The sequence below is a fragment of the Bombus affinis genome, chromosome 3 (genome assembly GCF_024516045.1).
Source record: "Bombus affinis isolate iyBomAffi1 chromosome 3, iyBomAffi1.2, whole genome shotgun sequence".
Lineage (NCBI taxonomy): Eukaryota > Metazoa > Arthropoda > Insecta > Hymenoptera > Apidae > Bombus > Bombus affinis.
The window spans coordinates 8,458,275-8,483,029 of NC_066346.1; the positions used below are offsets into that span (position 1 = coordinate 8,458,275).

Here is a 24,755-nt window from a genome sequence, read left to right on the forward strand (position 1 = left end):
GCTGACAAATCGGACATTTCTTCTTTCTTAATTGTTTACGGTAGACTATATACATGCATATGTATCTACATTTTAACGTTCCTTTCTTTTTCCTTGTTTTTTTTCGTTCGCATTAGGACTGGCGCGAAATTATTCAAAATATGAAAATGATACTTTAATATACGAAAAATCAATACGCTTCTTCAAACATTGAAGTGACGTAAATCAGCTGTTACTGTTTTACTTAGCGTTTTAAGCAGTTTAATGTTTTCGAATAACCACAGTAACGTATATTCGATGTCTTTTTAAATGTTTCCCATGTTTAAGTGAGGACTTGTTAATTTCGAATAATAGTCAGATTTAATCGATCTGTGTAATTCCAATGTCACGAGTGTAATATTTGTTTTATGGTATTGTCGCTCTAATACACGTGCACAAACAAGAGTGTCTATAAAGAGAAAAGTTTTTTTCCGCGCAGTGCTTCGGTGATTATTTACGCGTTTACATGATCGACGCGCTACAGTCGGTGTTGCACCTTACTCACGGAAAACACGGTTCGGGAGACATATTCAATTATTCATACTAAATATCCGTTTTAATTCGAATGTCAAGGGGGTTATCTTGCGGCGGTGTGCTAGACTCCGGTTTAAATTAATTTTCGGAAAATAAGCAAAACCGAATAACAGAATTGGAAAGTGAAAGGTGACCTTCTTTGGCATCACGAACAAAACATGACAGCGACAAAGAACAAAAGTATTTGAAAATGTGATCGACTGTTTTTAACCGACTAATCTCATTACCATTAGCATATTAAATGATGTTTCGAACGACGTCGATCGTTTTCTTTATCTAAATGATTGGAATTTGGACAAGAATAATAAGAGATAACAATTATTTAAATATATCAATGTAAAAATTATTTAATTATTACAATGTTAAATATTTCTTCATTTTTAAATATCAATTTTTATTTATGACGTTAAATGTCAAATTAGTACAAAATAGAGCAAAATAATTAAATTCTTTTCAAACAATAAACGTCTATTAGTAAGTATGTATTACTATATAGGGTACGAAGTATTATAATGTTGCTTGTACACCGATTGGTGGAACAATTAAAAGTAGCGACTGTTGCTGTTATAGCTGTCGGTGATGGTAGAGAGAGATGGTAGAGAGAGGTACTTCCCTTCCCCTAATAGAAGGGAAGTATCGGACTCTGTGTTAGCGGTGGTAAAACGGTGGTTAGGGGCGTACGCCCGGATTTACCAATTACCCTACCATGCCGGACAAATCAGAGTTCAATTAACAAATTTCATAGGTGTTCAGTCATGAAAAGCCTGGCGAATACATAAGCTAAAAGCATTATCCGCGAAATATTGTCTGACTCTTCTTAAACAAAATTTTTTTCTATATGTACACAAAATTTGCTTCTTCATGTCCCATACAAATTGAATGTTCATTATTCCTGTTGCATGTGTGACGTAGTTTTGCAGTTTTCATTTTACGATTGTTTATTGATAATACGGCATTGTATATGTTGTTTATTTTCTTTTTCGTTTCCATATATTGTTGGACAATGTGAAAAAAGACTATTGCTTTTAATATTGAGGCTGGTGAATATCGTTGTATTCAAAAATTAAAAGGGAGAGATTTGAGTAATGCTATGTTACTTTGTTTATTAATTCTCATTGCAATAAATGTATTTAGTAACATCGCATGAATGTTTAAAATGTTTCAAAAGTTGTGTTGTAACGTTTCAAAAATTGTCTTATTTAAACATGTGCTTACATAATAATAAAAGATATTTATATGTATTATCAAATAGAGAAGCAAATTGTCTAATTGTAAGGGGGTATAGTGGTCATTGTATAGATATAAATAGAGCTATTCATTCGCTATTAAACACAGGTAGACAATTACTGAATAGTTCAGCCAGTTAAACCATTCAGGTCCAAAGATCCAAAGTTCGAATTCCCTACTGTAATTACTTACTTATAAAACCAAATCAAATCGAGTTGGCTAGTATAATTACCTACTTATAAATGCAAAAATCATTCGTTTATAATGCGTCAAAATAAAACGGAATTCGAACCCTGATAAATGAAATACAACACATACGATTCATGATATCCCAAACAAAAGAAACATACGTCAACCCTCTAAATAACCTAGATAACTATTCTCCCGCAGGCGGCGATCCGCGTGGGGCACAGGGTTGAAGGGTTTGTACGTCGAACGGTGGCTCGGCTCGTAAGAGACGGCGGCGGTGTCGTCGCTTCGTGATCGCGGTGGGGCCGTCGTCGGAGCACGGTGGTCGTTCGGGGGCGCAGTGGCTCGTAGTGTCGCGCGTGCCGATTCGTACGACAATTAAAACTGGCAGGCAATCTGGCTCGGTCTCCCGTGGCGGTGGGTGGTAGCGGCGGTGGCGGTGGAGGCAGTGGAAGCGGCGGAGGAGGGGCTGGTGGAAATGGTAGCAGCAACAGCGGCAACAGTGGCGGCGGATCTGGCGGCGGTTCTCGGGCAACAGAGCCTGCTGCCGCTTCCGCCGTATCCGTGGCCGTGGATAATGTCGCCGGTCAATCGAGTGCCCCTCAGATAATCGAATGGGAAGAGACCGATCGTTACTCCTTTGATGATTCTGACCGTTTCGAAGAGGATTCCCTGTGCAGCTGGAGCAGCGAACCGGAATCGTTGTGTAATAATTGGAGGGGATGGCGGCGACCTACCGCTGGTTTAGGCATTACCAAGAAGTTTACGGAAGGTGAGATTTTTCTTTTTCCTTTATGCCGGCTAATATCGGTGAGTATAGCGTGTTCGAAGTTTGATGGTCATTCAAGGATTGGGGAAAGACCTATTTGAAGACGAAGAGGGGGAAAGTTGATGATGACCTTGAATGGTTCAATGATTTAGAACATGCTATAGCTATAGCACCGTATACCACGTGGATTTGTATTGTCGCACGTACGTTCTATTATACGTACACTTCATTTTAGACGTATGAATGGTTACATTAAGTGAAATTCTTATGTTGATACATAGATTAATATGAAATAAATCTTGTGTAATTGTACATAATAATACACAAAATAATCGGCGAATCCTTTGTGAATAACTTTGATGCATCAGCTGGAAAATTAACACGAACGATTAATTGTGTAATCCGTATAATTGTAATAACGTAACGCAGAAATAGGGAGGAATTTTTTTGTTTATGACGCGAATTGATGGAATTTTCTAATTCGTTATTCCGAAGCGTTTTTGATCTTAGTCGTCAGCTATGCGTCGAGTCGTGTGGTCCGACGCAGTAGATCCATTATCTTCGGTAGCCTAAGACATATGCATTGTCATTGCGTCCGCAAGATGAACGTGTGGCAATGCATTATAATTCTCGCGTCTCTTTAAGCGTCGCTGAAGATGCCCGCGTATCCTATGACGCATACAAATTCCACGACCCGTTGGCTCGAGTAAGCAAGGTTAATGATTTACCATCTTCCTGATGCACCGTCACGTTTCTTCGTGCTGTTTCATTCTTACCTGTCGTCTCGCCTTCCGCAATCGGTGACGTTTGACTTTCCATAAAAGGGACTCGATGATTTTGGGTCGATCGGTATCAGCGTTTTCTTCCTTAATAGCGCCATCTGCTAGTTTGTAAAGCTTTCACCATATAGAATATCTTCATTTTTAACGTTAGAGAGATTTCCTCGCGGAAATATCTGCAAGCAGAGAAAGTAGCTGTCATAATAGAGGGCGCAAAGTTTAAGCCATATTCTGGTTGAAGCGGAACGTTCTCGGTTCGAGGACGCATTGAAAACTCGTTTCATGATAAATCAAACAGGAAAAGAGCGTGGAAACGATGATCGAAGTTCTTTTTTCATACTTTTAACTGTAATTGAGTTGGCACGTGGCCAACGTTCATGTGTCGCGTAAATTACTTTCTTACTTTTGCTCGAGAGCGTATGTTACACCTTGTAATAATAATTTACTACATGGTTGCGCGGTGTGAACCGAAGCGTGAAGTCGAAGTCAGTTATTTTACTGCAACGTTGATTTGATCGTGTCTGTCATAAAAACACGTTCCATGCAGTTATACAATTTTTTTTCAAAGCACAAGATCGTTTGGCGAACAGGAGTGTATCAATAAGTTTTTCGGACGTGATCGTTGGTATAATTGAATTTTTTACGACATCTTTCTGAACATATTTCTTTTTATTTTGCACTCATTGTATCGATAGTATGAAAAACGTTAGTAGATAACGTAGTTGTGCTATTAGGTCGAATGCACACGAGCGACATTTTATCGCGCGATGCCGTTACGGCCATATGTCGTGTCTTTGTTTTCCTATTAAGAACAATAAAGACAGGCATATGGTCGCAGCGGGATCGCGCGGTAAAATGTCGCTCGTATGCATTCAGCCTTAAACGATATCTTATGTACGTGTAAACAATTCCCCTGATTTGACGGTTCTATCTTGAAAAAGGCAAAAGATAGAAGAGCAATCGTTAACAAACACTGTGTCATAATATAGAAGCTTTTATCAGGCACGTGAGATTGCGTCTTTCGCATAGAATACGTATCTTGTAATATATCATCGTCATTATCCACATTCACAGAATTTTATCGCATTTCGTTATGTGACCATGCGAATGGATACTACTTTAACAAAATTTTAATCTTCCAATGAATGGTAATTCGAAGCGTCATATGCAATTGTACTTTTGCAACAGCGATCCATTTCAATCTATATGCAACTTCATAATCTTACTTGTTGCATATTGGATAAAATTCAAGAAGTTAAACCATCTTTCATCTACTATTTACTACTTTTTTTTTTTTTATCAGAGACATATTACAAAGTGTTCCATTGTCCGCTGAATTTCTTCATATATTCTCAAGTTACATTTTCATAACGTTATATAGCTAAAGTTTAGATATCTAATCTCCTATCAGAAATACAAAATAGGAGAATTTTTCAACGAAGTTAGTTTTTTATGTAACTCTATAGACATTACATATAAATAAATTTAAACATAAAAGATAATCAGATAAGTTTTGTTCTTCTTAAAATTTGACAAGCTCTTAAAGGATTAGCATCCTCGATGGGACTAATCATAAGCAGGCTTCTTAATCTTAGTTTCCAATCGGAACAAACGATTCGTACAGCCGTGTCTCGCGTCGTTTATCCAGGCACACGCGTGTATCTTGACGGAACAGAGGAGAAGTCTGATTTCACTTCATCCTCGCCGCTTCTCCCTGGTATATATACTCCTTTCCTTTTTCTGCACGGTCCTTGCTCCGCGGCGAGGCGATCAAGGCCGAGAAAAAGACTAAACGAAGAACGAGATAAAGAGGGACAGAACGAATCGTACTCGCTCTCATTTGCGCGCGTAAACACACCGCCTCGCGTCTGAGCAACGTCTTCGGCAACATTGGATATTATCAGGCGATACAGTTTACCGCTAAAATATGCTAATTGCGTGCATGCTGGTGAATTAACGTGTTTTATTTCAGAACACTCGATCAAGTCAGCTTTACAGTCATTCGTGAAAGTAATTTCGGCGGTGAACGCTGCGGAACAATGTTAATGAGCGTCGGTGCATCGTGTTCGTTTACGCGTTGACCTAATTTGGAGAAAGCGTTAGGAGAATCGAAAGAGAAAATAGGATCGAGAGGTTTTCGTGGTGTCAAAAGGTAAATAGAAAAGTCCGACGCGCTAAGGAGATTTTAAGATCCTCCCAAGATTTCAATACTTTTTTGAAATCGTTATTTTATTTCGAAATATTTCGTCGAAGGGATATTCCTCTTTCCTCGATCATTACACGAGACATCGAAACAGCTTCTCTTTTCTTTCCTGTTTGGCTGTAAATTTATTAATTTATTCCAATAAACGGAGGAACTCATATGTTCTGATTCAAGTCCAAAGAACAACAAAATCAGTTGTTGCGCTAAATAAAATATTTTTTGCTCGCTTCAATTTTAGGCAGTGAATTATTCAGTTCATTGAGAATGGTCCACTCTTACTTTTTTTCATTCGGCGCGTTATGCCTTCTTACGTTCACCTACAATTCAAAACGAGTCACCCTGTATGTGGTACTTCATAAGTTTATAAAAATGCCTACCTTTTAACACGTTCGGAAGACGTAGAGGGACGTCATAACGGTTGTTCCATAAGAGCACGTGGGTATTTTTAGACACGGTCCATTTGCAACGGCGAAGGAACATCGTTCCAAGTGTGTTATGCTTTAATTTTCCGTTAATAAGCATGCAGGCGTACGCGCGCTGAGTTTTGAACGGTTTCCCTCGTCGCCGGTTACGACACGCGTTTCCTTCTTTTATTTACACGGGTGCCACCCCTTTAAGAATTGCGACCACGTAGAGAAAGTATCTCATTTTACTTTCTCGGCGCATGCGCGTACGCGACGCGCATGCATTTAGAAAGTATATACGCTCGTTCCCGGAGACGCGTTCGTTCTGTGTCGTTGCACGACCGGTCACGTCGGTTTTCCACATGACCAGTCGATCGCTTCTGCCTAGAATTTTCAAGGTTATCCTCCATCTGCAACACGCGACGCTAATTTGCTACTTTCTGACACGCGGATATACGCGTCGATTACGAACTCTTGTTTTCCATCGGCGCGACTCCGTGAATGCTAATAGATGCGCGATTGATGCTGCGTATGAGCTAATTGAACGTCACGGAAGCGTTCGTCTGATACGAAAATTAATTCTTACTTCAACATTTACAGAGATTCCAATTGCGATCTAAATTCATGCTGCGATTCAAATTTAAATTTCAATTTAAAGATTCAAGTTGGAATTTAAATTTGCACGAGAGTCGAAGTATAGATAGATACCAATCACAATTTGAATGTATTAATATTCATTAAGCACTGAGCGATAGTTCGCCGTAATGTTTTCAATACTTTGATTTATTAAAATTTCATAAAACTGTAAAATATAAGCGATGAAGTAACATTAAGCGTATTCTTAAGACATCCTTTCATAGCCACGTATGATATTAGAAAACTGAATTCGATAACGTAGATTGTGTGAAAATGACTGCAAACGAATGGATACGTTTTTTCAGCTATGTATTCGATGAAGGTGATATCGCAAAGGAAAAAGTAAATTAATGCAAGCATGCAAAGCGCATTGTTTTAGTCACGCCATCCATTAAAGTTATTTTTGTATATTCATTTCATAAAGGCAAATTAACTCTAAGAGTTATTGTAATTTATCTTTTAGCGCGTCGCCTTATATTTTGTTCACTGGCGTGCTTTCTATCGTAGTATTGCAAGATTGAATTCTTAATTGTAATCCAACAATACTCTAGAATTTTCTTCAAAAATGTGTTCGCTAATGAAAATGAAGGAAATGCCTAGTTCACTTACTTCGCTCGAATTGGATTCGAGGATCCACTACGATTCAGCCGATACCGTTCCGATTTCATTAACGATCGCGTGACGAAGAACGGCGACGACGTGGACGCGTCACCCGGTATGTAGCAAGTGAGCAACCCTGGCGCACATCTATGACACGCCTATACCTATTTGAAAGCGTGACAGCTTGAGTCAGTGTACGGTCACGCGCGCCATGCCATCCGGATTTCAATTAGACTAATGCATCGGCAGTGTAGCGAGAAGAGAGTATGCACGTTCTCGCCTCTTCGTGTTGCACCTCTCACAGGATGCGCTAAGCATCTCAAATTTCGAACTGAACGTGACCGAAGAACCGCTTCTTCTTGGAAATTATACTGCATTTTTTTATTTAGTTGATTGTTCTGTCTAAGTTAAGCGTCGACAATTGAGGCGAATCGTGGAACGTATTTTTCCATGTGGTTTAGATGTTACAGATGGATAAACCGACCTCTTCTATTTAGAAGGCTAATTGTCTTCTCTGGTGAGAAAATGATTGATTATAGACGATTTACAGTATCGTGTGTGGTTTGATCTCTTAGACCGTATGCCTGCAACAAAGGACTTGAGAACATCTTCAAAGTTCACCAACTTTTCACTCCTCTGCATCTCGAACACCAGCCATCTATCTCAAACCTTCGATTCATCGATCAAGCTTGTTCCATTTTGCAACCTATCGAAGAATCTCTATAGGGAAGAAGGAGCTGTTGCGAAACGCATGATATCAGAAAGGTTAAATACCGGCTCCCTGCTCCCGGTTCGTCCCTCGAAACATCGGCTGTCGTGGAAAACAATGGCGGGTGTTGCAGGATGTATTGCTAAGAGTAGGAAAAGAAACAATGGTAGGAAGGGGGAAGGTTAAATCAGAAGAGGGACTAGTAACGACGGGACGAGAAGTAGTACGGAAAGAAAGTGACTGGGAGGGATGGGCAGCCGGAGGTGGAGAGGGTGAAACGGGCGGTGACAAAGGGTGATCGCGAGAGATGAAGAGCGAGGTCTGAAGGGAAGCTTTCACTGGTCGATGGTACTGTAGCTTCCTTTTTACGAACACCCTGTGATCGTACGCGAACCAAGATACGCGAAAACAGATGCATACTTGTAGATACAGTACAGTTAAAGTATAATAAAGTATAATATGAATAATTTATTTGAGATATCGAAACTGATAGATAAATTGATATTATATCTTGGCCAGATAAACTGAATAGCTGGTATGATTGAAATAAAATGTTTATTGAGGTATAGTAGGTTAATAGAGGAATATGAATGAAAATAGAAGGGGGAAGCCTCCTACCGACGTGGCTCGTGGGTGACCTTGTTCATGGGAAAAATTTGCTTTTCCGTTAGACAAATATTCGCTTTTTCCGTAATTTGTACGAACGTGCAATAAACCTAAGGACTGTTTTAAGGACCATCGATAAACCGAAAATACTTGGACTATTAGAGTCTAAATTAAAAAGATACTGTTTATGATGGTTCCTTAGGTTTATTGAGCGTCTGCATCTCATGCGACGTAACAGTAATTCAGATAATTCTTTACCTTGTTGATTAGAAATGATAAGATTTCATTTAGAGCTGTGTTTGATGTTGCAATTTGTTTGCAGTAAGATCGTATTAAATCTGTCCTTGTGTGTAATACCTAGATTGTTCAAAACAATTAGAAGATCGCTTTTCGTGTCATTTTAATTTCTGTATCATCTTCTTGTGTCTGTGTACACTGTTTTAATGATTGTTTGAAAGTCAATCTTTATTATAGTATCGTACGAATATGTGGCAGCACTCGACAAGCCAAATACCACCACTCGACACTAACTAGTGTCGGACGACGGCAGCGCAGTGGTTAGCGCCTTAGGTTACGTACGTTCGGAACCCGGGTTCGAATCCCGGCGACCGGAGTCCGATTTTTCTTCTACGCAATTAAATTAGGAGGAAAATCAGCAGTACCCTAGCAGCGACATCTACAGCCAGCAGCTACAATTCTCTCGCAAACATATACTACCTCAAATCACATGTCAATATATATTAAGTCTATAGGACTTCTCCGCTCCTCGTCGTCTGGTTAATGCAATAGAACCATTCGTACTAACGATTCTCTAATTATTATGGCCAATGTATTAAGCTCTAAGCTATATTGTTGGAACAAAACTGTTTTCAGAGTATCACGAATTTTCCACCGAGCGTTAACTTAGATTAAACGACTTCAGCCTTGTATTTTCGCTTCATGTGAAAACGTGTATATATTCGTATCAGTGTACATATATACGTGTATGGAGCATTATATTCTAGCAATATCTCGGTTTTGCATTTCTTTCTTCTTTTTTTTTTATATCTGGCCGAAGAACGCTGCACTAACAACGATTTATCATTCATCACAGGATATGCCGATGATGAATATTTCATAGGGTTGGCGATAGGGGCTAGAAAAATGGCCTCGTGGACGCTTTTTGAGTAAAATGTCCAGCGTTATATTTGGGTTAAATCGTTCGAATATCGTCATTTTTCTCGTATTGTGCCATTTCGTCCCATTGTATCCGTTCCAGTGATGCATACACGGTGTTCTATCTAACCTAGCCACCTTACACGCTACACCTACACTTTTATTTCAAACGAAATTTCAGTCGCCTTTATTCAGCCGCTATAAACGTGCTGAAATTTAAATACATAATGGTCACTTATCACGCATGCTTCTTTAACCAAATATAACGCTTCAGCGAAAAACATGAGTGACCCTGAAGTGTCCTTGACACTTTCATCCACCAACCTTTCTCATTAGCATTCCGGTGCCACCCTCGACCTTCTTCGTCTCCCTCGATGTTAAATTTTTTTTCGACTCAGCATATCTCACGGAATATATTCTACGCTTAGATTAAGACAAGCTGGCATCCTACCTTCTTTCGCGTTTATACAGGGTGAGATGAATTAAGACTGAAAATATTAAGACGAAAATCATCCGTTCTGTTCTGTTAATATAAATAGTTCTCGATTAATTAAAATAATCAATTTTTTTTTCATTTTTCTAGTTTTAGGTGTATAGAATATCTCGTCAAAATGATTTATCATAATTAAATTCTTGACGACGTTACAGAGACGAATACACGGAAAATGCGTCAGGATCAAATTACGATGTTCTAGTTTCAAATAAGAAACAAATAACTTCGCTATTTTGTAACATTTCTCTTTTAAAAAATAAGAAAGTAAAGCAAAAAGCTACGCTAATATCATCCAGAAAATATTTGAATATTTCAATTTGTAATTACTTAAGGAAAAATAATCTCACGCTTCAGTTGTCATATAGAGGTGGAAAGGAGGTCTTGTTAGCTGATAGTTCAGCTCTGTGAAATAAGATATTCGATGTTCGTGACAATTAACTTGAAAATGATCTACCTATAGCTGGACGAGAGTCAATAACACGAAGAAAATTTTCTGCCATTGAATGAAACATCCTGTATAAACTTATTACGCGCACGCTTTATGCGGCAAGCATTGCTCTATAAATGCTCCATTGGCGAGCCATTGACAGGGCGCTGATTCCAATTTGCTCGCAAGCGAGACGATTCGAGCAACGCCGATCGAACGACCGATATCGGATTTGGATAATTCCATTCGTCGTCCGATAATTGAATCTATCCGAGCATATCCGGTCCCACGGTTGGATACTGTGCTGGGCAAAGATTCATCGGGATCCATCCCTGAAACGCCGAGAACGTGCCTGCTTTTCGTCCGAGGCTCCGCTTGGGAAATATTTTCCGAGGGAAAATCGCCTGGATTAAATTCTCCGCCCCTCCGGCTCATTTGCATTTTTGCACGTCGATTACGTGCGTCCGCCTAAACGATCCCTTGTTCGTTTTCCGCTACATTCACTGACTGGTTGTTTTAATTGTATGTTAGTATTTCGGGGCTTGAATCTAGAGTTTAACGTGCCTTGTAAACGTTCGAGTTTAGTTGGCCGTGTATCATTTAAATTCGCCAAATTCTTACTTCTAGAGAAATTCCTACGAGATATTGAACGTTTTTCGTTATAATTACACGTGTGTGTTGTATGTTGAGTATGTGTTAAATTCGCTTTGGGTTCCTTGATCTTATTACATAAATTCGTTGGATTCCTGCTTTTAGGGAAATTCCGTTGAGATGATGGAAATTTCTCGTATAGTCACGCACATTGATTGGATAATGTATTAAATATTTCGATAACATAATCAGTTCTCCACACATATCACCTAAACTGCGCTTTCCTATCTGATTTAAGGATTAAACGTGTGCCCTCGCTATTTATCTATTCAGAATATTTTACAAATATTGATCGACTTGACATTAGTTATCTTATTGATTTTATACAAAACTTTTTGAATTTATCACCTCCTTACAATTTGTAAAGATATCGAACTGTTCCTTTTTTCCCATTGATTCGTATTATAGTACTCTTCTTTTAGAGATCAAACAATACAAAAGTCTGACGTTATCGTGGTTTTTTTCCCCACGTGGTTTTCACGTGTAAACAGTCCCGTGTTTTTCCAACTTTTGGTGACCGACGAATATCATCTTGTTACTCGAAGCTTGTTAAGAATCGCGCGTAATTAAACGAGACGAAATACGAGCGAGTTAGAGATCGACCGCGGATTTTATTAGCACGTTGGAAATTTAGAGTCGATTTTATCGTCGGATGGATTTATATTTTTTCCGTGTATACGTGGCTGAACACGCGTGCCCTTTCCTGTGCACAGGCGTACGAGGAACGCGAGATTTACATGCGAGGAACGTGCGTCCAGACAGAAGGGGGATACCTCTTCCTCTTTCTCCCTCCGCCAGCGAAAATATTTCGCACATAAATCGCTTCCACGAGATTCGTGGATGCTACTTTCGTGGAAAATTATGTAACCTCCGGTGCATCGGCTCGCGAGCCGCGTTTCTAGGTACATATTTTGTTCGTTGACTCGTCGTGCATTTTGCTGTCTGGATCTCCACTGATTTTCTATGACGTTAACGAGCAACGTAGGAAAAGAAAATACGATAGACAATTTTCAATCTGTTCGTAGGATTATTTTTATATAGATCGTATTACGAGCTTTGTTTTAATAATCTTCCGTATAAAAATCTCATTTTGTGTTTATATGTCATCTGAATATGGTGCCGCTGTTTGAATTACTAATCACGACTTGAATTAAATAATTGTCTTGTATTTAACGCTTGCAATATTTCTTTTTCTTAGGATTTTCTAGCGCTCAACATTTCTTGACACGTTTTGGAATCTGATATAATCGTGAGTCTTCGTGCGATTTTACACAAAATGAAGATAAATAAAAGACAAAATAACTTTATTTAATAATACTCCAACGAATTTTATAGCGTTTTTTCCATGGAACTCTATGTAATTATACAAATTTATATTATAACATTGAAATATACATTTTGTATGTTATAGAAAAGGTCGACAAAATTATTAAATATTCGTAATATTTTCTTCCTATTCCTTTATATACGACTTATTTAAATTTTCCCCATAATATCAAAATCCTTTGTATAGTTGAGATACTTATAGAAACGATCCTAACTGAAGTGAAAAGAAGAAAACTACGTCACCGGTCTCGTAAAACCTTTCGTCCCCTTTCGTTTCGATGTTCGCGCCATGGTTACCATGAATTCATGGTGGATGTAAATTGCTGGCCGCGCCGAGAGAGAACGTTTGAACTTCTTGGCTCGACAGTGATTGATGTCGATTCTTGGAGACGTGTGTGCAAGCATTAACGTGTTTCAAGTCATCGAGCAACCCGGTTAATGAGATTCTACGGAGAAACGAGTCCATCGTTGTATTACCACATTTGCAACGCATTAACGATTCTTCCGTTTCTAAGAGACTCATTTGTTCGAGAAGGTCGCTATTCTCTGATATTGCGACTGCATTGAAGTTCGAAGATTTCCACATAAAAGGAATACATTAAAAATCTTTTGAAATTTCGAATAATTATATTTAGAAGGGGTGAATTCGTTTCTTCGTGATGTGAATTTATAAAATTAAGTATTTATACATTTATAAAACTTGTTTAACATTAACAAAAATTTGTTAAACTTAAAATCCCATGGAATCTCAAAGTACTATATGAGCTGTTTAGAAGTCACATCGACTAAGTCCTTAAATTGAAATGTTCAATGTTACAAATTTTAAGGATTTGGAATTGGTTATTCAATTTTGAATTTTTCGTCTGATTTTCCTTCAGTAATAAACTTATAGAAGTAAATAAATCTTTTCGAAAGTGTAGTTGACCAGTTTGACTTTTCAATTGATCGCATTAAACAGGGGTGAATTTGGTTCTTTTTAATTCTTCTCTGGATTTTGAAATGGTAGGTACCTTGGAAAATAAGTTACCAGCAAGAAATATGTAGAACCTTCGAAATGGATGGAGGAAAATTGCGCACGATCCTAAAGGTACGAGAGCGTAATTTATGTTCGAACTATTCCAATCGTAGGAATAATTTCAAATCGAGTTTATGACGTGCCCTGACCAAGTCACGAGTCAGCCTTCGACCTCGCATGGGAAATTCTAGGGTTAAAGATCAACACTCAGACAGCGTGGCCGCTGAGTTATCTGGAATTTAGCTTGTATTACCACCGGAGATTCCTCGCTGCTTCGAATATGAGCTTCGTTAGCGTAGCACCAGTGAAACTCTGAAAATTTGTCCTCGTTATGTTCAACATCCTATTCGCTTCATTTCATATCGAATTTTAATAGTGTCACATCCAATCGGCCGACCTCAATTTTATTTTTACTTTTTATCAGATAGCTTTTTGTACTTAAATATGGCAGTCTGTGACATGTAGATTATGTCAACTAAGGATATCATTTGAGGTTACACACAGTTTCGTCTTAGATCACTCATAGTCATCGAAGGTCTCCTAAAAGTCACTTAAGATTATACAAAGTTATTTAGGTTCTTTTAAAAGATTATTCAGTGTCGTGTAAGTTTTTCTCAAAGTAAATTATCATGGTCGTTGTGTGTGCTACTTAAAGGAGATTGATTTTCGGAATAAAGAAGTTTGTGAAATAGGTATAAAGTAATTCAATGAGGATTAAGATCGGAGTAATAGTTTCCAATTAAGATAGCGTACTCTAAATCCTTGCTCGGGTATTATTTTCATGACAATTTTCTTTCTTACGAGCTGGACCGGTAATCTTCCATCTAGATAATCTATTGAAATGAACGAAGAATTGAAAAGCCAGAGCAACGATCTCGAAGGTATTGTTCGAGGCGAATCCGTTCGTTAACGAGAATCCACCGCGCAGAAGTTTCACGCGATTCTGCTTATCGTCGATTGTAATCGCTCACGCCCGGAATATCGAGCCATAAATTCAATTAACCTGACGAGCTGTACGCTCGAATTGTCCTCTTGTGCGCGCATCTATCGAGCTAACCGAAACTTCGTTACCCTTCATCGACGCGTACGTATCCTTGGGCGATGACATTTTAAACCACCGCGTGACCATATTGCGAAATCAGTTCGAAACGTCGAATAACTCATATGAAATCTTCTCTTCATCCTGTTCTTATTTTAAAAATAATTTTTACTGAAAATTCGCTTAACATACTTTTATTTTCCATCTTTCAATTGTATTGTTTATTCATCTGGTTGTTGACTCTTGCTTGTTAGAAATAATTTTCCGCAAAAGTTTTTTCATTCTATCATTATTACCGTTGATTCTCGCTTTTCAAAATTAATTTATACCAACAATTCATTCCATCCATTGTATTTTATGCATTGTTCTTGAATTTCACTCTTTATTTATTTGGTTGTTGGTTCTTGATAGAATTTGCCTGACGATAAGGTAACAAAATGGCAGCATTTTACCGCATAGAAGGTCCCCAGAGACACTTAGAAGGAACCTTTTTGAAATCCATACAAAAGGGCGGAGAAGGTTGGCCGGTTACCAAACGACTAACTTACGATTCGGTTTAATAAAATTATCTTTACTTGAACTGTCCGTACCAAGAAGGTTATGTGCTCTCTAAGGGAATCCACGAACCGAGATATATCCGTTATTGAGCGTGATTTTGTTCCGAGATTGATACCAAGTGCTGTTTCCGATAACTTGAATTCGACCCTTGTCCTCTGGAGTGCTACTCTTCTATTGGTTTCTATTCGTCATAGAACATCAAAACTACAAACAAAATCTTGGAATCGTTTTTTACCAGTGAAATTATCAATAAACTAGCTCTTATTAGCGAAACATTACAAGTAATATGTAATAATAATAATTAATAAGTAATAATAATTACAAGCGACAAGGAAGGTGAAGAAGCTTTTTATAATCCTATAAGCCTATATAATCCTATTTTTATAATCCTATAGCACCATATACAATTTTCTACCTACTATGTCATTGATACATTTTGTACCTTTTACAAAAATAATTTAAGGAAGCTATACATGTTTGTTTCACATCATAGCATGTCTGATTCTATACTTCGAGCGAAAGCAAGTTGTACTATTTTGCGACAATTGACGAGCTGTCTTCACACGAAGGCGCTTACAATTTTGTATTATACATGTCACTCTATTTCTACCACATCTGTTGTATTTGGAACCATCTTTTCCCGCGAATCCGCGGGGTGCTACGAAACCACCATAAGACCCCTCTATCACCGCAACCACCGGACATATACACGCGTCTATTACCAGGTAGAAAATTAGTATAGAACAATGGGAGCGTCTCCCCTACGTAATTGCCGTGCGGCTTGGCTGTTCGAGGGCGAGGGTCTCTCTCTTCTCTCTTTCGCTGCGTTCCGTTCATCTAGTCGCCGAGACATTGTGATTATTGGTGTGTGTATATAGTGGCTCACGAGAGTATTCGAACACTGGAAATTTGACCAATAAAATCATGACAATGTTAATAAAATTTCGAATGTTTTATACAAGATGTATAACATGTATAAAAGTTTTCTATGACAAACGTTCAAATAATTTCGTAACCCACTGTACGTGCGTGTGCACGCGCGTGCGTATTGCTGGTTGGACGATTTTATGTGGATTTGGTCGCGCACGTGTGCGTCATATATGTAGTTATCCAGCCCTCTACCGTAATTACCAGGAGGCAACAGATGCGTGTACTTACTCTCGTTTCTGTTGCACGTTTCCAACTCAGCGAAAGCGGTTCTACGAACGTTTTCGCACGTGTCGCCGCGAGAGGCCGGTTCTTTCTGTCTTTTTCTTTACTATTTTTCTACTCTTTTTTCATTTTATTCGTGCGATGAATAGTCGCACGCGATTCCCTCGAGAATGTTGTATCTCTCTGGGGAGTTTTTAGCAACTACGTACTCGAGATTGTTAATAAGAATCTGAAATGAGATTTGTACAGTTGGTAGGCATTTGGTGTCACAAGAAGAGCATGGTTTGTTGTGGAGTTTTTCTTGGTTCGAGAAGTTTGACACCCTGTTGTAACTTTCTAGGGACCTATTGATTTATTTATATTCATTATATGAGTAACTCCCTTTGTTGCAGACAAAGATTGATATAAATGAGCAAATAATTAACAATTAACAGATAATAGTAAATCACATACGATGCAGAAATAAATACAAATTACGTACAACGTTCCTGACATGTTTGTTAATCATTACCAGCGATTCGCAAAAGAAGTCGAGTAGACGGGCGAGTGAATTGGCATGTTTGCAGGTATGATTAATATAGCTACTAAAGGCATAATTAGTACTGTACAGAGATATGTGTATAATAATTGGAAACGTGATCGATAATATAAATTATAATGATTCTTGTATCATATAGTAATTGGACGATGTAAAGGGTACGATAAAATTTGAAATTTATAAGCAAATAATATTTCTTAACCGGCTTTATGGTTATTTAAGGTATATGGTAAATATTTTTGCTTATATCGTAATAGCCTCGGTTAGCCGTGATTATCGGCCATCCTGTTCGTCTGGTCAGTAATTGTGTATATCACTAATGTATTTTCTGTCGATATTGACATGCCAGATATTGGAACAAATTGTTTCGTATTATGTTCCAAGTGTATTCCAAACTCCTTTTAATGATTTATTTTCTTGTTACTTTTCTTGTACATATGTATGTTCATGTGTTATAAGCGTATATTACAATCGTATTGTCGAATGAATTTTTGAACAGTTTTACCGGTTCCAACTGCGACTATGCATTTCCAAATAATCCGAAGTCGAAGCAGCATAACTGGTATCGTTAATTGCACACGGGGTCACGAAAGACACAGCATACATTATGCACGACCTTGCTGACGAAAGCGGCCCCATTTTTATCGCCCATTTATATCGGCGATTCCCGATGTTCTTGCCGAGGGACCGCCTCTGTTCCGCAATTTACGGATATTCCTATCGAATCCATGGGCCGAAATCGATCGGTAACGGGGCGCAAAATTGGAATATTGCACAGCCCCGTGTGTACTACTACGTATGCACAATACCGCGATGCATTATGCACGAACTATATTAAAGCATGACGAGCGTGCCGCACGCGTTTCTGGCCTGTTTATTCAGCTAGGAGAAACACCAGAGGCAGCACAGGCGTGTTAGACAGGGAAAGAAATACCACCCGAGCCAGGGAAACCCATCGAACCGACGAAGAAAGTGCTAGTTGGTTATAGAGGACGGAGAGCAAACAGTAAAGGCTAGAAGAAACGATAGAAAAAGAGAAGTTGGAGGATGACGAGACGGAGAGAAAACAAAGAGAGATGCGGCGAAAAGCATGAGAGAGACAGACGACGAGAGAACAACAGAGATGGCGTCCTATCGAAGTGGTGGTAGAGCAAATAGCAGCGGTATGGAACGGTGGAAAGGCGAGGGCGAGACAGAAAGAAAACAGACGGCTCTGGAAGAAGCATGGAACGAAGATTGAAAAGGGTAAGAACGATGGTGGATGTATAACGGCGGGGATACACGTGACCGAATGACAAATCGCTCGACGGTCAGAACTTTCGAGCTCTTTGTCCCCTGCTGACTGGATGCGACCGAGAGCCTGAAAACGAAAGAGAAGGGGAGCCTCTCGAAGGAGAAGGAGGATAGAAGGCGGAACGGTTGGAAACATGACAGGGATGAAACGATAAAAACCAACGGAAAAGGGGGGAGCCTTGGTGGAATCGTGGCTTGATTTGGAATTGTATCCGGCTAGATCTGACGAGGTGACTGGATGGCTTGATGAGAGGCGGAAGAGGGAAATGGATAACGGAGAAAGAGGAATTCCTCCCTTTTCGCTTCTTTTGTCTGGGAGATTCGTTTTCGGAAATGAGCAACCATTCTATCGATTCTTTATCTTCTTCTAGTGTGTTTAGGTATTTCTTCGGCTCTTTATCCATTCATGTGCTCCACAAATGTTCTAGGAAAATTTATGGAACCTTCCAGTTTAAGAAAAATAAGGATCCACTTAAGGCCTACTTAGTCCTTAGTTTGGAAAACAGATTAACGTATTTTTCTTTATCGATCATTGCTTAAAGCGTGAAGCGTAAAACGCGTATAAGTTAGTTTTATTAAAAGAGGAAAGTTCATGCGTTGGTGGTTTAATAACACGTCCGATTCTAGAAGTTCTAAAGATATAGGGTAAAGCGTCAAATAACCGCAAAGTGAATTTCGCGGTCAAAAGTGATGTACAGTTTGTATAACTAACATAATTGCTTGAGCCACGTGGATAGTTAGCAACTCTGAAATTGGGTATAACGCATAGTTAGAACTTTCGTTCCATACCTATCCTCTAATAGGCTATTTATACTATCGAAGAATTTTGCTTTAACCTAAATCACATCATTATCTTAATCTTCAAGTTTAATATATGCAAAACAAATATATATATATATTCATATATAACCTAAAAAATATTGACAAGTTGTTTCTCTTTTTTGTTGCAGGTGAGTGTTGCTAATGAATAATTCATCTAAATGTGAAAGGTACAAGTAATGTAAAAAAACAAATTTGCGCTTTGACACTTTGTCAAAGTTATTTTCCTGTTATGTGCTCCGTTCTCCGCAAAAAGAGTAGAATGGTTAGCTTTTGAATTCAAGTGATATTCCTATTGAAAAGCGCAATATTTTATGAAAACGTTCGGTGAACAAACGAGAACAAGGAAAACGATAATTTAGTCCGATTGACTATCGCGTCCAAATCCCGAAGGTCTCGAATCCTTTCAGGACGACCGAATGTTGAGCTACATAATAGTTTCCAAGCGAATTTCTACCAACAAACAAACTACTTAATAGCTGTTGTTATAGTCCTAGTATGAAGTTTCTCGGAGTGTAGGGAGGTACTGCAATCTTAGTCACCGCGTTGCGGAAGTTGCGCAAGTAAGAACAAAGTTTTCTCAAAAAATTTACCTTACAGAGTAATTTTGTTTATTTCTCAGAAATCTTAAGAAAGATAGTGCTTAAAATTCTAAACAGGAGAAGAAAACTAAAAGTTCACGAGAATTGTATTCATTGAGTAATTAGTATTTAAATTTTGTTTTATACTCGATTAGTTTCTTTTTTGAAGGGAAGTAGCTATATAACGAATACAAGGAAGAAAAGGTTTTAACCTATAAGGAAAAGGAGAACAGTTGGTAAGGGTCAGGTAGGATCGATAAAATCTTAATGGTAGATTCTCACTTTCATGCGAAGTATATCTAGAAAAGATGAAACGTAACAATAGTATAATCTGCAAGAACTATTCTCATGAGAGAAGATCGCGTGTGGTAACGATGGTAGAGCTATCCTCAGTTGATGTCGCTCGCGTTTAATTGCCGGAGCCTTGTAATCGCCTTTGAAAAGACGATACAGACCAACGTCGCGCGGTGGCGCCACAATCGTACCCTTACTTTTCCATATTTAGGATATTTTAGATTTTTGTTTCATGCCAATGTTCATTCAGTCATAAGAAAAGCGAGGAATTTATTTGCATTTTACTAATATTCTGAGAACAAAATCTACGAAAACATCGTTAATGTTCAAAGACATGATTCATAGCTGACTCGATTGTTGGAATCAAACTGGCTAGGGAACGAATTCCCGATCGTTCTACGGTATCCTGAGGATAATGATCGCTTTCCTGGCAGTGTGTCGTAATTTAAAGCGACGTTATTTTGCCCTCGTGCGATGGAGTTCCTCGCTGTCCTTACGGATTCTTGTCTTACCGGTTACAACAATCGGATAATAATTCTCCTTCGAGATTCTGCTCCATCCCACGTTCTCCTTCTTCCCTTGTCCTTGTTTGCGGAGGGAGTTAAGTGACGTAAGTGCATGGTGAGGAAATTTATCCTCGTTCCGATCGCATTAGTCCTCTACTCTTGGAAAAGTCCTGGTTATTTTGTTAGCTTTAAACCATCGGCATGAATTTCTAACTGCAGATGCGTAGTAATAATGTGTACTAGCATCGATGATCCAGTGAAGGTGCCGATGTATATGAAATAATCCTTACGTAGGAATATCTTTCTTTTCTTCCTTTCTTTTTTTTTTTTTTTTTGCAAATTTAATATTAAGAAATTCTCCTACAATATATTTATTATATTTTGTATTAAAGTGGATATGTATGTAAATAGAAATTTCTTTCTAAAAAAAAAAAGAAAAGTTAAAAAGTAAATTTGCATCGGCCGGGAATCGAACCCGGGCCGCCCGCGTGGCAGGCGAGCATTCTACCACTGAACCACCGATGCTTCTGAAAGGTCTGCTTTCACTATTAAATTTGTTGCCAACAATCATATTAAAGGATTTAATTTTTTATCTATTTGAAATTATTTAATAGTTAAGTTTGATTAATTATACGATAATACGAATTGAATATTAAATAAATCGTTACACGAGTGATATTATATGAAATATGAAATGTCAAGTATTAGAGTTACGTGAAAATTTTGTGCGTCGGACATAACACATCGGTCAATTACGACATTCTGAGTAAATATTGCCAAAGAATATGCGTAGAGCGAGACAATAACAAATCGCTGGTCAGGTTCACGGATGACTTTGGTTCAGGGTCGGTCAATGCACTGTTGTGGTCCGAGCACAACAAAGAAACTGAGTTACAGGCTATAGGACAAATGTGTCCGTCTTCTACATATGACTCATTATTTACTATCAAGTAATAGGCCACTCTTTTCTTAACAAAGGCTTGCAAATCAAAATACACTTGTATTACTTGTAACTGCATAAATAAAAAATGTATATAATCTGGAAAATTACTAATTGAAATTGAAATCAGTTAGAAGGATACAAATTAAATATCGAGATGAAGAATATTTTATTGTCAGCCTGTTAGCTTGTCTCATTCGGATTCCTAATTTAACATAATACTTACTTTATTTGGATCCTTTATTAAAAGAAATGTATCGATTAATTTCTGTATAATAATGCTATACTACATATGCTAAAAATAAACTCTATAATATTTATTTTTGGAAAAGTCAAAATTGTCACATTTAAAATTGATTGATCTTCATTAACTTTCATAATTTCAAAAGTATATAGATATCTCTGATCGATAGATCATTGGATAAGTTGACTGATTAAAAATTCATCACCTAATATCATGTAATTTACATTTTAGAGTCAATAAACCCGAATGTAGAAAAGATTAGAGCCTAAGGCAGCCGACTTCGACATCCGGTTTGTCGAACCAAAGTCAATGCACCTGGCCCTGCTCGTCGAACCGATCCCTAAAGTGCATCTTGCTTTTACGCAAGCGAGACCGCTTCTACCATCTCGCTCGCAATCCCTTTTTTCCCTCCTTTCTACCTGAGCTTACAGAGGACAAAAAGAATTCCTTCACCGTCGGGAATCGTCGACGTATAGCCATAACGGGCCGTGTCTCTGCTCCTGAGCTTACTACCTACCTTGAAAAAGTCGTGTATATTCGAAAGCCGTTGAAGAGTCGTGCGCTACTTGGCTTCGTGTGAGTGATTTTAACAGGGAAAGGTACTTCAACCGGTTAAACTGACATTTACTGACTCTCCCCGTGTAGAAGCGGCCTTGGCATCGTGTTTCTTTCGACTTGCTCTGTGTCGAGGTTATCACGATACTCAATTTCACCACGGCTCCATTGCACTCTCTGTCTTAGGGAGATGAGTATTTAGATTCATCGCTGAAATTGTACACGTTCCTGGTTATTCATAACGTTCAAAAGTTGCATAGTACAGCAATTGCGTATTTCATTATAACCTATAACTGGTAAGGCGGAGTTTATCAGATTTCAACAATTTCGTAATTTTGTGATAATTTGGAAAATACTCATCGCAAAGTATTATATGGATGGCTGAGTATAAAATAGTGTACTGCTTCTGTTATTATAGAAAATTTATAAAATCATAACTTATACCACCATGATTTTTAATATATATTATCCAGCATACTCGGTTCACATGATAAAATAAACAGCTCTTACGGAACAATATGAATTTCTGATATCGTGTGTCAAGTTTTGACAGGTTTGTGAAGATTTTGTAAAAAATTGAATCCTTGGGGGAGTGCGATCGGGGAAAAGATAAAGATAAAGATGTATGTATTGAAGGGAAGGAACGTACCGCTAAAAAGCAGATAAAGGAAGAAGGGACCAGATTTTAGTTCAGGTGACCCTAAGACACCACGAAGCTGATATCTCTGCGGAGTTCACGGCCGTCCTCTTTCAGGGACCTTAGGATCGATGCTGCAATGAGATTCAGAGAAGGGGAGGGGAACCGTGGCTGTAGACCCCACGTTTGTTTTCCCTGCCAAGTACGATATATAGTTTGGAAAGTCAATTAGTGAAAGATATACAATAATAACAATACAGTATAATTCATAAGATATAACAATATAAATAACGAGGAAATAATAATTATGTTTTGAACAATTGAATGGGAATGAATATGAAGAATAGAATGTATAAATATTAACAGATATTAGTTGTAAGTTTCCTGTAAATGAATGTGAAAGTGATCAGTTTTTATTGTTATATAATTATACCAGCCGACAATAGAACGCGCGAGTTATTAATGCTCGGATGAGAACAGGGGAAGTAAGAGAAAGGCTTTACGTTACGTAACCTACATTTCAGATGGTGGTTAAAAATATGAGATATATTTTGTTTAATTATTTTAAAAGATAATTTTGATGTGAAAATTGATGTGCTCTAATGTATATTTGTGTTAAAAATAATATGTAAAATAAAAAAAACTTGCATCGGCCGGGAATCGAACCCGGGCCGCCCGCGTGGCAGGCGAGCATTCTACCACTGAACCACCGATGCTTATATGAATATACGGATTTTGTAGAGTACAGATTTGCAGAGTACAGATTTGCAAAGTACAGATTGCTGAGTATTTTTCTAAATTAAGAAATACATTTAAAATTTGATTTTTTTTATTTTGTTACTTATGTAATATTCATTTTCACTTTCTCTCCAAATGTATAAAGAGACACGAAAAGAATTTCTTTCGAACTTTCTTAGTTTTTCCATTATTGATACGCTCATTTTTCACCAGATTAGAACGATGTATATCTATATCTAATAAGATTGATTGATAATAATAAATATTTGATTAATAATAAATAAAGTATGATCTTTCAATTTTAAGTACAAGATGCGGAGGGGTTTGTTAACACCTAAATACTCGTCTTTGAAAACATTTCTTCTTTTTGTAAATTGAATACTGATGTGTGTGCTAATACACAATCCAAAGATTATTCATCTTCGGAAATGTAGGTGGGATTCTGAGTGCCAGATGCCCCAATGAGTCTCAGGATATTCGTTCTGGTAGTCATATCGGTTGTTAAGTCTGCGAAGGTTCGTGGGTCGTGCTCCCCTCTTCATACTCTAGTGTTATGAGCTTAGGGTGAAACAGAGGAGCAGGCACGTTGATGCGTACATCACCTGCATATTCAAATGTATAAAGCGCGGCACATTATGCTTTCTGATTTTTGCAGTATATTGGTGTATCATCGTTCGTACAATTAAGAGGCTTTCATATCTACCTACAAAGAGCAGAAATGATAACAGACTAAGACGCTGCTTTAACGGAGAGTATAAAATTGTAACTTGCCAATTAAATTTTGATTCTCGATTTAATTCTCGTGCCTTTTTGTCTCCTATAATAATATATATATATATATATATATAATTATATTGTCTCCTATATATCGGAAACAGTTTTTAAATTATTCGACATTTGTAATTGAAAAATTTACCATTATGTAATTGCATAATAGATTGTAAAATGTGCATAATTATGCATATGTATTGTGTACACCAAATAATTTAAAAGAATTCATTATCACAATTGCAGTTGCTACTATAACTCTAGACGACAGGATTGTGTGGTATAAGTATTGTTTGGTCGTAAGGTCCACCCGCTCGATGGTTCAAGGTCGAATCCCGGGAGTCCGAATCCA

The 24,755-nt window shown here is 37.9% G+C and overlaps 1 protein-coding gene, 1 long non-coding RNA gene and 2 other non-coding genes across 4 annotated transcripts in view; 1 reads left to right on the forward strand and 3 right to left on the reverse strand.

The window, feature by feature from the left end:
- Nucleotides 1-24,755, forward strand: part of LOC126914242 (zinc finger SWIM domain-containing protein 8 homolog) — a 114,154-nt gene that overhangs the window by 1,331 nt on the left and 88,068 nt on the right. Inside the window, exon 2 of the mRNA XM_050717887.1 lies at nt 2,320-2,740. Coding sequence (XP_050573844.1) covers nt 2,320-2,740 — 421 coding nt within the window. The remainder of the gene's footprint in view (nt 1-2,319; nt 2,741-24,755) is intronic.
- Nucleotides 3,129-7,486, reverse strand: LOC126914624 (uncharacterized). Its single transcript, XR_007709747.1, has 2 exons — nt 7,369-7,486; nt 3,129-3,692 (listed from the first exon to the last, which is right to left on the reverse strand). It is a non-coding gene; the product is annotated as an uncharacterized LOC126914624 (long non-coding RNA).
- Trnag-gcc (transfer RNA glycine (anticodon GCC)) lies at nt 20,976-21,046 on the reverse strand. The gene has a single exon. It is a non-coding gene; the product is annotated as a tRNA-Gly (tRNA).
- On the reverse strand, nt 23,543-23,613 carry Trnag-gcc (transfer RNA glycine (anticodon GCC)). The gene has a single exon. It is a non-coding gene; the product is annotated as a tRNA-Gly (tRNA).